The sequence below is a fragment of the Crinia signifera genome, chromosome 11 (assembly GCF_055691185.1).
Source record: "Crinia signifera chromosome 11, ASM5569118v1, whole genome shotgun sequence".
Classification (NCBI taxonomy): domain Eukaryota; kingdom Metazoa; phylum Chordata; class Amphibia; order Anura; family Myobatrachidae; genus Crinia; species Crinia signifera.
In genome coordinates, this window is record NC_139227.1 from 65776286 (window position 1) to 65790835 (window position 14550).

Consider the following 14550-nt stretch of genomic DNA (forward strand, 5'->3'; position numbering starts at 1 on the left):
ACACTCATTTTTTATGTGAAGAAGTCTTTCTTATACAGGACCCCTTATACAGGACCCTTGATGCAGCTAAATTTCAAAGTCTGTGCCACACCAAATAAGGCTATTTGGCGCAGGTGTACACTATGTGAACACATTTGTATCAATAACATTTGTATCAATAACTAGTGCAACTAGTTCCCAGTAATGTTTCCCCTGGCATAATCTTTCTCTGCAGTGCAATTAAACTCCCATGCCAAGCAATAAAACATGCTTTTAACATATTACAGTAGTGGTAGACACAGTCACCTGTATCATGAACAGGTTAGCCATATACTGATCGCTGGCCTTTCCTGTACAGGAGCATGCAGTATCACTGATGGTATGCTATGATAACACAACAGTAGAACACTAGAACCATTCAGCTACAATATACTCTCCAGCTACTTGTCCATTACTCCAGCTACTTGTCCATTACTTTTTTTTATTTACCCCCAGAAATAGCTAAGTAGTCACTAGAGCAATTCACACATTTCTCTGTATGTCTGTAAATGGTCCTTTGTATTTATATCTTAGAAACCTGATAAAGTACTACATGATGCTGCTTCTCGTACATATACACATCATAATCAACTGAGGATGTAAGAAGCAGAAGCACTGTAGAATTTTATATTCAGCATTCATATGGGGTGTTCTTGGGTTTATAATAGTGTCCACCATGACCCTTCCTCTGCTGCTGAAATTCCCACCCCTCTTTCTTTTGCAGCACCCTGTGCTCGCTACACTTCATTTATCCACATTACTGCTATAGTAAATGAAGTTGGAGCAGAGCATTCTGCACTGGGCGGAAGAAGGTCCTATTGGACAGGGCCACATTAAGGGCATACTTGTCTACTTTTGAAAACTAGTTTCAGGGAGATTTTAGCTGTTAGTAGAATGTGCCGCTGAGAGGGTGTGTTATGCTCCACCCAGAGGGCGCGTCTAACTCCACCTATGGGCGTACCTATCAACACTAAGGGGTGCACCAATCTGGGCCTCATTCAGATGTTGCTGCCTATATATATGTGTGTGTGTGTGTGTGTGTGTGTGTGTGTGTGTGTGTGTGTGTGTGTGTGTGTGTGAGACAGAGGTGGGAGAGAAAGAGAAAGAGGGAATGTGCTTGAAAGGGATAAAGTGTGAGAGACAGAGAGGGAGAGTTTGAGAGACCAAAAGGGGTAAATTTACTAAGGTAAATCCGCATATATATAAAAAAAAATATGCCTATTTTATGCATATTGGTAATTTTGTTATTTACTATGCAATTCTTATTCATAGCACATTCGTATTCATATTCACAAATACGAATGTATACCCCATCCAAAGAATAAGAATAGGAATCACCATTCAGTTGCAAGATACGTCTGGTAATTGCCTGGAAAATACAACTCATTTCCCAGGCGTAGTTGGCTGAAGCATGAACTGCAGCTTGCCACGGCTATCCAAAACCATTCGGTTGCCGGCTGTGATGTCATCCCTGCAAGCCCGCCCCCCGCCCGGTCCAGGTGCACATGTGCAGTTAGAACTTTAATGCAGGAGTCTTAGAAACCGGGAGGAATAAGGGGGCTTGCGGGGTAGCGGGAGGCTTAGGAAAAAATTGGGAGCCTCCCGCTGAATGCAGGATGGTAGGCAAGCCTGATTAAGGGCCTAATGGGTCTGGAGCTGAAAATGTTCATGGGCCTACAGTCTTATGAGACCTCGAGTAGGTGATGCCAATGCCCTGTATGCATGTAGAAAACCGTACACTATAAGCCCCAATGTCTCCCTAAATCATACTTACCTACTTTGGAAAACTAGTTTCAGGGAGATTATAGTTGGAAATAGAATTTTGCATAGGTGCCCCATTGAGGGTGTGTGTCATGCTCCATACAAAGGGCGTGTCTAGTTCTATATATGGAGAGATTGTGAACGTGGCACATAGAAGCGTGGGCGTGTACTGATACATTTGAGAGGAATCTCTTATATATCTGGCTACATCTGTCACTCAAAGTGTGTGAGTGTGTCTCTAACGCTGGGTGGAGCCTCTGACTCACATGACAGAGAACCAGCCCAGTGAGCCCACAGTGCCAGACACCCTCTGCCTCCCCATGCTGCCCAGGAACCTACTCCACAGCCACCAGGTGAGCGCCCCCCGCCGCCCCCCCTCCCGCGATCACCGGCAACCCTCCCGCCATTCGCGGCACACCCCCCCCCCCCGTGATTCGCGGCACCCCCCCTCCCGCGATTCACGCCACCCCTCCCCCTCCCGCGATTCACGGCCCCCCCCTCCCGCGATTCGCAGCAACCCCGCAACCTCCTGCGATTCGCAGCACCCACCCCCCGGGACGCCCCCTCCTGCAATTCGCGGCACCCCCCTCCTCCCGCGATTTGCGGACAACCCCCCCCCCCCACCCCCGCGATTCACGGCACCCCCCAGCGATTCACGGCAATCCCAGGATTAAATTCTTGAATGTTTTCATATTCATTCTCATGTGTCGACATGGACACCATTGAAGTGCCATCCCCCCCCCCCCAATTCCCGGCACACACACACACACCCCTATCACTACCCAGCTTCCTGCTCTCCTGAACTGTAACTTCCACCACTGGGGAGTCGCTGATGCTGTGTTGCCCACATGCCCCTATCATGCCTCATAGCCCAGACACTGACTCAGGGCCACCGTCCTGTACTCCTGTATTGCCACGCTGGACCCCCACCCACTGGCAGAAGCTGCACAGTGTCTCCCACCCTCCTCTTTAGTCCCCCTTATGCCCACACACCCCTATCACTACCCAGCCTCCTGTTTTCCTGTGTCGTGACCTCCGCCAGTGGGGAGCCGCTGACTCAAAAATACCCTACTATACTATTGCACACACACAAACACACCTAAACAACATGCACACACAGCCCCCCCACACCCACAAATGTCACTGTACCATCCACACTATCAGTGTACATCTTACTCTGTGACCGCTTTTTAATTATACACACCCCCTTCCAAATCATATGCTCTCTATTTAACACATTTCACCTATAACTCAAGTTGCAATACAGGGCATCTTTCCTACAATTCTAACCATATTTCTCATAAACAAACGTTCACAAATTAAGGGGGCGCAGCCCCTCACAACGGTGTGAAGAGCGCCGTAGGGCGCGATGAATCACCTAGTCTTTTAAAATGACTTATATCCAGTGCTTTTTTCAGCAGGAACCAGCAGGAACTCAGTTCCTGAACCTCTAATTAAATATGACATCATCAGGAACTAAAAAGATAAGTTTTATTTTAAAGTCACCTGTGAGTGCCTTTGTTTCTAAATACAATATATACATCTATCTCTCCCTCCCTCTCTCTATTATATAGTTTTTTTTTTTATTTAATTGATCCACCCCCAGAAAAATAGTACTGCTTATATCCAAATGTAAATGAGCCCCAAAGTAGTTAGTAAGAGCTTCTATACTTGGGAAATGGTGCTGATGATTCAATGTAAATGTATCTATCTCTCATTCCTTTTTCCCCCCAAAAATAAAAGTGTATTGTGGGCTAGGTGAAATGAGGGAGATTGCTAGTCTCCAAACCTATAAACATACCTCCCAACTGTCAAGATTACAGCGGGACATTCCCGATTTTCGGGTCCTGTCCCGCTGTCCCACCCGCGGCAGGCATTGTCCCGCTGCGGGGGTGGCAGTTGGGAGACCCCCCCAATCTAATAGAATAGACGCTGTGCGCATGCGCACAGCATCTATTCTCGTATAAAAATGAGGTCACGGCTAATTAGCATAAGCCACACCCTCATTTGCATACGTCCCGCCCCCTTTCCGGGCGCTGAGTGTCCCTATTTCATCAGCACAGAAGTTGGGAGGTATGTATAAACATTCCCTAAAAACTTATCTCTTCAGGCAAGCCTAACAAATTCCAGAACCAGTCACAGAACCTTGCATTCTGGTGGAATTGATGCAATAAAGAATATAGTATCTATCCTTATGTATCAATGCCTATTTCCCTATAGATTGTAAGCTTGCGAGCAAGGCCTTCTTACCTTTTGACTGTCTGTAAATACCCTGTTTGTTGTATCACTGTAAAAATATATATATTATTACCGTGTTTCCCCGATAATTAGACCTACCCCGATAATAAGCCCTACCCCAGATTTTGGACGCTGGTCCAAAATAAGCCCTCCCCCGAAATTAAGCCCTATCAAATTTCCCATTTATTTTTTGGTACCGGTATTTTGTACCGTAGGTGTACGGTAGGCCCTGCTCAGCCCCGCTGACCCCCGCTGACCCCCGCTGCCCTCCGCTCACCTCCTCTCACGCCTGCAACACCACAGCTCCCGTTCCCAGGGATGCATTGCGGTAGGCGCGGCGTGACGTCACGCCGCGCACATCACGCTGCGCACATCACCTCTCAGCTCAACGCCGCTCAGCACACACAGCGCCGGCAGGTCCTTTATCCATTACACAAACAGGTACAATGGATGACTGGTAATTGTGGACTGGGGCATTTTTATAAAGGCGCAGTGGGGCATTTTTTTAAAGGCACAGTGGGGCATGTTTTAATGGACCTGTCAAGGTCTATTAAAATAAGCCCTCCCCCGAAAATAAGACCTATGGTCTTTTTTGGGTGAAAAAAAAAATAAGACCGTGTCTTATTATCGGGGAAACACGGTATATATATTAAAATGGCTCTGCGTTTTCTAAATGTAAATAATGGAATAGTATTGCCATCTAGTGTCGAATCTAGGTAAAAAATATTATTTAATTTACAGCAAGACTTCTTGTTGAATGTGAAAACTGACTTAAATCATTATTTTATTAGGGTCCCATCATTTTGAGACTCCCATCACTTGTAGAAAACATTCCTGTCCAAGTTGATCAGTGTAGTAAAAGATGAGTTTACTGGGTAACTACAACAGTGCAGAAATATGGGGCAGATTTATTAACCTTGGTGAAGTGATAGTGTAATTTTTCAAACAAGCCTGTAACTACGCAGTTGAGAGCTGATTGGCTGTTGATAAAGTACCAGCCACATTATCACTTCACCAAGCTTAATAAATCTGCACCTCCGTTTCTTAGGGGTAGATGCATGAAGCAGTGATAAGGGAGGAGAAGTGATAGAGTGCCTGGTACTTTATCACCAGCCAATCAGCTCCTGACTGCTAAGTTACAGGCTGGGTTTAAAAAGAGACAGTTAGGAGATGATTGGCAGGTGATAAAGTACCAGGCACTTTATCACTTCTCCTTCCTTATCACTGCTTTATACATCTACCCTTAGAGGCAGATTTATTAAGCTTGGTGAAGTGATAATGTGGCTGGTACTTTATCACCGACCAATCAGCTCCTAACTGTAAAGTCGCAGGCTTGGCGCGAAAAATGACAGGTAGGAGCTGATTGGCCGGTGATAAAGACCAGACCCTTTATCACTCCACAGAGCTTAATAAATCTACCCCTGAGTCTGTTAGGTGCAGATTTATTAAGCTCGGTGAAGTGATAAACTGTCTGTTTTTATCACCGGCCAATCAGCTCCTACCTGTGAAGTTACAGGCTTGGTTTGAAAAATTGCAGGTAGGAGCTGATTGTCCGGTGATAAAAACCAGACAGTTTATCACTTCACCGAGCTTAATAAATCTATCCCATTATTTACTAACTTGTTTCTTTCCTTTGACAGGTCCCAGTGCTCCAATTCATTCTCTTCCTACGGTTAGTAATATTGATAGAAACCAGCAGAAAGACCCCTCTCCCCTTTCAGTCCAGCCGGAGCAGGAGCAGAACCAAGAGCCATGCCCCACGGTAAGTGAGCTCTGTAAGATGGCATTTTCTTGAAAGTCCATTTTTACATTCCATTTGCTAATACTGCCATAACTCAATGCACCTGGTCTGAGGCGACCATTAATGTGTTAAGCTAAATAAAACTGCGCTATTCTTCATAATGCTTTTGCAAATGCTAACTTCAGTATTTGTTCCTTAGTCCATGGCTGGCATGCTCTGTGGGTATTTCATACGATGTGATATAACCATGTGATAAATATAGTCACCCAGGTATGATGAAGCGTAGCCTCAGGTTGTGCATTCCTTATTTGCGGGCTATGAGCCTGATTCAGTGTTGATGGCTGATGGGCGAATTTGCAATATATTCATTTATTAAATGATACTGCATACAAAGACAAGGTTGCAGGTACACAATTGTGCATCTGCAACCTTGTCTTTGTATGCAGACTACTGAAAGGTCTCCACATGGTCACAGCTCTCATTACCGGTGTGCACCCCAGGACCCCACTCCCGATTTTTGAATGACGCACCGTGAGCCAGTTAGTGGCAGAAATAACAAACATATCTAATCGCAATCCCCTATCGGCCTCGATCAGCCTGTCTCTGTCGCAGAGATGTGGATAGGTCACTTACATTGGACGGTGAGTGAATTGCATATGGATGTGCGTCAGGATACTGGATTGCAGAATTTTGGCAATTCACTTGCTTATTTTCACTCTTTCTGGGTGGCGCTAAATACTTCCAGTCATCTGAAGATTTGCAGCTCAGTGATCAGGTCTGAATCAGGCCTTATCTCCTATTTACAGGTCAATAAACATGATGTGTCACATAGGGGATTCAAGATATCTCTCTGGGATCTCAACCTGGAATTTGGTATCTAATTTTCCATGTTGTAAATGAGTGACCAACTTTGTTATGTATCATCAAGGCAACTGTTATTCCATTGGTTTCATGTACTTGAAAGGGGACAAATGTAGACAAAAAGAATGATGTGATTACCTTTTGATTGTTTTTCTGTCATGGTAGAAAAAGAAAAAGGCAGATGGGAAAAAGCAGCGAGAATACGTTCCACAGAGGAGGTCGGGTGGCTATGCCGTCCTGCTCACCCTCTACAAAGGCAGCAAGGTAAGCAGTAGGTTCTTCAGTCCAAGCCATCCTCAAACTACAGTGAGCTCTGGTGGTGCACAAAGTGCTCACATGCTTGTGTCTGTAATTGTTGACGGCCACCAAAATATATACAGGGGGGGTACGGTCGCTAGGTCGATTCTATTTAAGTCAACATGCATTGGGTCGACCACTGAAGGTCAACAGGCCTTATGTTGACACCTGAAATACGTCGACATGGCTAAGGTTGACAGGGTCCGAAGGTCGACACACATGAGGGCAACAATGGGAAGGTAGACAGTCAAAAGGTCGACTTCAGTTTAAAAAAAAATCTGTGCTGACCACTACATGGTCTTCCACTAAAGCGTGGTGGGAGAATAAAATAGGGTACTTATGTAGTATCTGGGCGTCCGATTTAGAAATCGGATCGCATCGCATCGCATGCGACCAAATCGTATGCGATGGTCAAGATTTTTCCATAGGATTCAATGTTAAAATGGTCTGAGTCCATTTTAACATAGAATTCAACGGGAAAAAGGGGTCCTTTTCCTTTCCCCACTATCCAAGTGGGCATGGAGTTGGATATAAACCTGTAGCGAGCCACCGAGCCCGAAGCGTGGCGAGCCCCGCGAGGGGACACAGAATACTTTTTAAGAAATATGCGTCCGCTCGCCACACTTCGGGCTCGGTGGCTCGCTGCGCTCGCCACGCTATATAAAATCAACTCTATGCCCACTTGGATAGTGGGGAAATGAACAGGACCTTCTTAACATTGAATCCTATGCAAAATCACATCGAATCGCATCGCATCTGATTGTATGCCTTAAGGTAAGGCATGCAATCAGAAAATCGGCAGCCCAGATACTACATAAGTACCTAAAATAGTGTGTTGAGCACAGGCAGGCACGTGGCGAAGCATGGCAAGCGTAGCGAGCCTTGCCAGGGGACTCGGTACACTTATGCGGTGTCTATGTCAACATGCGGGGCAAAAACACAAAAAAAATCATGTTGATTTTTTGACTGTCGACCTTCCCATTGTCGACCTAATCATTGTGTTGACCTGTCAACCTATTTCAGGTGTCAACCCAAATGCATGTCGACCTAAATTGGGTCAACCCAATGACCCATATCCTATAGTGCAAGTTGCTAAAAATGCATTGCCATGGACTGCAGTGCTATGAGACTGCTAGATTCATATAGCGCACGTATTCCACAGAGTTTGACAAATAGTATTTAGATATTCACAATAGTCCCTGCTGCAGTGGAGCTTACAATCTATATTGTTTGACATAAAATGAACCCTCGTGTGTATGTCCATTTGATAGAGACCAATTATTCCACAGTACCACAGGGGGGTAGCAAGAATTACAGCATGGTCTGTTTGTCGAAATTGAACATGTTGACACTCTCATTACCAGAACAGCCAGAATGTTGACAGTCGAAATTAGGATTAGGGTGACATCAACAAATCTCATTGCTGATGTGCTGACTGTCAACAATTTTGGTCATGTCATCATTTGACATGTAGAAATTCTATCTGTCAACATTCTGCTGTTCATCTTATATACACCCCCCCCCCCCCTAAAAGAACACCAAACAAACAAAACATTTTTTTACACTTCTACTGAAAGACTATGAAATAATATTACACAGAGCGTGGAAAGATTTTGGCATAATAATGAGGAGTATAGTTACAAAAGTGTATACATTAGAATCCCCAAGCATAAACTGAAATGAAATCTTAATATTTTAGTCTTAGAATTGAATATATTAGAATTGTTTTTCCTAGTCCATTGTTGGCTCATAATAGTGTTTGCCTGCAATTCAGAAAGTTTGGAATCTTGTGCCTGAATTTTATATAAAGAAACTTAACTTACTACCATGTTTATGGCTTGTTTGCCTAGAAGAAGAGGGCACCATAAATACTGCTGTAATTATGTTTTAGCTTTCTTTTTTTTCTTACTTTCCTTTTTTTTTGCAGAATCCAAATTCCAAAGGTTACATGACCAAGGCAGAGCTGCAGAGAGATGCTCAGTCTCTGTGCGACAAGTCATTCACTCTGGTAAGACCGCAGGCAGGGCCGGTGCTAGGGTGTTTAGCGCCCTCCTGCGAACTATAAATTTGCGCCCTCACTCTCATAACTTCAGCGCATGTAACAAAACAAAAAGGCTTACACTCACAAGAAGCATTGTCACACAATAATACCCACGTTTGGTACACTGCAGAGTGGCACAATTTTAGGGGTTTATTCTAGTTCATTCTTTCTGACAAAATCCTTCTTAGATGGACAAAACCATGTGCACTGCAGGGGGGGCAGATGTAACATGTGCAGAGAGAATTAGATTTGGGTGAGTTATTTTGTTTCTGTGCAGGGAAAATACTGACTGCATGATTTTACACTTCAATATAGATCTCACTTTCAAGAAAAACCCCACCCAAATCTTATTCTCTCTGCACAAGTTACATCTGCCCCACCCGCAGTGCACATGGTTTTGTCCATCTAAGAAGGATTTTGTCAGAAAGAATGGACTAGAATAACCCCCTTAATCACAATACACCACATAGTAGTCTACCTTATTCACATTGCAATACACAGCAGTACCCCTTATTCATGTTAAGCTACACAGTAATACTCCATATACACAATGCCCACAGTAGTAGTGCCACTTACTACAAGTTGTGTGGAGAGAGGGGCGGTGAGGCACACTGGGGAAGTGTTGCACTGACATATTCGAAGATGTTGACACACTGTTGAATAAAAGACAGATGCTGACACACAGAAGTTGACATACGGACAAAGTCTGACATACAGTCAATGACACACTGACAGGTGCTGACACATAGATACACAGACGTTGACACACTCAGACACAAGGATAGATTGACAGACGACACTGACACGCGGATACACAGATGCTTACACAGGCAAATGCTGACATACAGATGACACACAGACAGACTCTAACACACTTAGATGCTAAAACACTGACACATGGAAATACAAATGCTGACACAGACAGGTGTTGACACACAAACTGAAGCTAACACATGAGTGCTGACACACTGACTGACACATAGATGCTGAAACGTTGACAGACTGACACCTGGACACACAGACAGATGTCAGATGATGACACTGATGGCACACTGATGCTGACACAGATAGTTAAACAATGACACATTGATGCTGACACATAGACACAAAGATGATTTTGCATATACGCTGACACACAGACACAGGAGGGAGAGCAGGGGAGAGAGGAGAGATACAGTAGAGCAGGGAAGTGTGATAAGAGACACTGTTGCACTGTCACCAGATGGTAGGGATGCAAGAGCTTGGAGGAGTCGTTGAGCAGTGGAAGACATTGCAGCAGAAAGGTGTGGGGCATATGGACACTGCCTGCGGGAGACCGGTATACAGTAATGGGCACCATCGCCATATTGGTGAAAGGGAGAAATGAGAAAAGCAAAAACAGCTAATCTTAAATATACAAAAAAAAGGTATTAATAAAAAAAAAAAAGTCTGTGCATACCTGTGTTCACTCTGAGGGCAAGCAGCGGCAGGTGTATATGCCCTGAGTTGCATACACAGGTTGCAGAATTGCAGTGCCTGCCTGTGACCCCGCTAGTATAATTAGGGGGAGAGGAGCTGGGCAGGCCCAGGTCACCGTGTGCTGTGCAGGAAGTGGGGGAAAGATGGAAGACAGGCTGCTGCTCAGTGCTCACTGGATGGTGGGCGTCCAGCGTTACAGCACTTAGAAACAATGCGCGGGTGGCACCGTTGTTAATATAGAGGGGAGCTGCTCTTGAAGCTGCCTCCTCTCTCCTGCGCTGCACTGTCAAACTGAGCGTGACAGGCAAGTAGCAGCAGCGAACAGCAGCAGGGTCGGCATAGCAGGCCGGGAGTGCGCCTCACCAGCCCGGCGCCTCCCTGCTTTGCAGGCGCTGCTGAGCGGGCAGCGCCGGCCCTGACCGCAGGTCCGTAGGTCCTGATAAGCAACCTCTTACTACTAATTCATCAAATATGGTATCCTGCCACCCTCTGTTCTAAATCCTTCAGCAAGAACTGCACTCACTTGACATTTATCCATATAAGGGTAAAGCATATTTTAAGTATAATATCACTTCCCCAAAATAGAAGCTGTGTGGGAGTATGGGAACATCTGTTCTCAGATACCTAAATCACCTGTTAGAGGCTAAAACACATAATGCATTTATACAGTACTTGTTGCAGTACTGCAGAACAACATAACAGTAATGTCAGTGCCGGCAGCCAAGTGCAGTCTATGGAGCAACACCTGAATTACTCCAGTGGGCGCCATGAAGATGCTGCCGATGCACAAAACACTAGAATCTCCCATATAGGTGAGGAGCAGCGTTAATATTTTATTATATAGGATTTACAAATTAATTTGCTTGAGGGGCAAATAAGAGACCATGGGAAAAAGTGCTTTTCAGGCTGCAGGTATGTAGGCACTTTGCCAAACCATAAGTAAAATCATGACTAGAGAGGATGAACATATTCCTATGTAATTGTATGTGACTGATCTAACCGGGAAGGGTTCCAGATGGCTGACTGACAGTTTTAGTCAGACAGTCAATAGGTCAACACCAAAAGTTAGACATGCCAAATCCGCTCGGTACCGTGTGAGGGGATGTACGCGATCACATCCCCTCACATGCAGCTGAAGGGGAGAGAAACCATTCGATGGTTGCCGACCATCAAATGATCTCTCTCCCCTTCTGAAATAAGTCAGTCTAAACGGCCTTTTTTACTTCAGCGAAGAGAGAGTGGGCACTGACGTCAGGTGATGTCAGCCACCCGCCCCTGGCAGGCATAGACCCATCAGCGTTCCCCGGGAATGCCCAGCATTTTCATTGGGAGACTCAAGTGAACGGCTCGCGGGTGTGAAACTCGCTGATGCCGTTTGCTCCCAGGCTCCATACATGTGCAAATATGGACGTGCGAATGCGCAGACCCCCCACCATCAGAAGAGGTCCGAATTCCTATCACTATTGAATTAGGCCCATTGTCTGTGAGGTATACATCACCCAATCTGGAATGTGTGCCATTCTCCTCACTATATAAATAGAGCAGTTGCAAAAGTTAAGCATACGCCAATTTCTTTAGCGTTTTATACCCTTTTTCACATAACACATGCACACAAAAGAATTTATGCACTTATGTGTGAGTTTTCATGTGACATTTAGGTGCCCGTACCCGGTACAATTATTGTATGCAATTTGGACTAGATCGCATTGCACGTGTTTTGCAATGCAATGAGATGCAATCTAGTACAAGTATGTGCATCACATCATTTTTGTGCTGTGCGATGAGATGTGTGTGGGAGCGCATATCTCATCGCACCCGGCAATTGTACCTTATATGGTCATCTTAAGGCCAACTATGACTGGTGGGGCAGAACAGGGAGGGAGGTCTTCAGTAGGACTGTCCAAACGATCACTTGCAGGTTCCTGAGGGTTGGCAGTATTGGCATACCTTGGATTGGTTGATTGTGTACTCTCTTCTAAAGCTATGTATTTTATAATGGTTAAATAATAGAATTATTTGTTTCATTAAAGAATACATTTTTCATACTTTTATTATTGCAGAAGTAACATCTGCTGAATTATTTTTACTTTATTTTATATTTAGAGTTTTATTTATTAAGGTAGACCTTGTCATGAGTTAACTTTAACACAAAAGGTATTTGTACACAGCACGTAGGCTGGTTGCCAATCTGACAGGCATGTCAGTGGACCCCCCATGGGGCCTATAGAGAGGCCGATTGGCTGCTCGATTAGATGGTCATGACTCCCAGCTGGGCAGGCAAATTAAAGGTGTCATCAGCCCCTCCAGCAAGTGTAAGGGCAGGTGGTGGACCACCCTCACACACAGCCAGTTGTGCTGATATATCTTTGGCCATCAACTGTGCTGCATAGCTGATTTGATAGGTCTGTGGAGGGAGACATTGAAGGACATGTCTGGTACATACACACGCCGATGGGCTCTTATTGTATCGTCCATTCACTGGACCGGTCGATATATATCGTTTAGACTTTGCTTTATACCAATACATTATTTAAGTTAATTTATCCTTTCTTCTTAGTTTTTTGCCGCACCTTTTTTTTTCTCTACTATAAAATATTTAGTTTTATTACAATGACTAAGTTTGGGCTGAATCATTGGGCGGTATTCAATGAGGCTGATTTGCCAGGTTTTTATGGCGATTTTGTGCTGTAAGGCGAATTTCTGACTAAAACGGTAAATTACCCTATTCAATGACCAGATGGCGAATACATTTCAGGGTTTTTTCGCCATGATTCACCGAGTAGCAATCGCTATCTTTTTATGGTGAAGTGGAAGGTGAACTTTTAAAATAAAGTGTTTTGTTTTTTACAATTGGTGTAAAAAAATCTGGAATTTTATTCTGAGGAGGGGCATGCTATTTTTATTCATGTGCTGTAAGCACATGAATATATATTTAATTAAAAAAACAAAAAACATTTTTTTTTAAATTTTTTTTTTACACAGACCAGCCAGCAGGGGGCCGGAGCCGAGCCACTCATTAGATATTCATATATTCACTTCACCCGATCATTACATATGCAAGATCGGGTGTAGTGAATATACCCGGTCCCCTGCTGGCACCCCCGGGGGGCAGCCTGTGCTGCCTGGCTCCCGGGGAGCCCACCTCCCCCCCACAAACGTTCTGGGGCAGGCAGGGAGACTTCCATCTCTCTGCCTGCCACCGTCCTCAGGCTCCCTGCGGCGTCCGCCGCAGGAGCTCAAATTTGCCAGTCAGGGGCAGCGAGCCCCTGACTAGTTGAATACTGGAGCCGGCGAGGCTCCGGAACGCAGCAAGCAGTGGCGAATGTGCAGCGAATCCTAAACAGGATTCGCTGCACGTCGCCAGTGTTCACATTGAATACTGCCCATTGTGTGCCTATAAATGAGTTTGGTACTTGTGTAGTTTCACGGCGCCAGCATGGCTACTTCCGGGTGTACGCTCGCCACGAAATATGTCCAAAAAAGTAACTTAACTCCATGCCAACATGGATAGTTCATACCTCCACTATCCATGTTGGCATGAAGTTGATTTTAAATAGCGTGGCGAGCGTAGCGAGCCACCGAGCCCACATCGTGGGCGAGGGAAGCGAGCCCCGCAAGGGGACTCAGACGCATGGCGCCATGCTGGCGCCGTGAAACTACACAAGTACCATGAGTTTTTTTTATATCATTCTGAATGTGCTTAGTCTGCATGCATTTTCATTTATCTTCACAATGTATAGAATCCTTAGACTGTTTCCTGTTCCTACACATTTGTATAAAGCTTTCTTTGTTCTCCTGTACAGACGGACCCCAGCAATAGGTACACAGCATGGTCTTCTGTTAGTACATTAATTCAGAAGGATTTGGTCATCAAAACTCACAGCCCAGCCAGGTAATACAGTCACAAACCTTCTGCAGGTAACACCATTATTACAAGATCCATGATTTTTTACTTACTTAGTATTAACCCCTCCTTTCCATGCACCTGAATGGTATTACTAAACTAATTGAGCATCTGCCACTATCTAAACACCACTATTAACCCTCTCACTTAAGTTTGTAGTGGATTGGGAGATGTTGTTTAGCACCTTAACATAAGATGTGTTATGAAGTGTTTCCACCACTTCCCTGTATA

The 14550-nt window shown here is 44.8% G+C and overlaps 1 protein-coding gene across 7 annotated transcripts in view; it reads left to right on the forward strand.

Moving 5' to 3' along the window:
* MUS81 (MUS81 structure-specific endonuclease subunit) overlaps positions 1-14550 on the forward strand; it is a 123505-nt gene that overhangs the window by 87841 nt on the left and 21114 nt on the right. For all 7 annotated transcript variants that reach the window (XM_083164782.1, XM_083164784.1, XM_083164779.1 and 4 more), the window contains 4 exons: positions 5658-5779; positions 6785-6883; positions 8844-8924; positions 14219-14307. In XM_083164782.1, coding sequence (XP_083020908.1) covers positions 5658-5779; positions 6785-6883; positions 8844-8924; positions 14219-14307 — 391 coding nt within the window. The remainder of the gene's footprint in view (positions 1-5657; positions 5780-6784; positions 6884-8843; positions 8925-14218; positions 14308-14550) is intronic.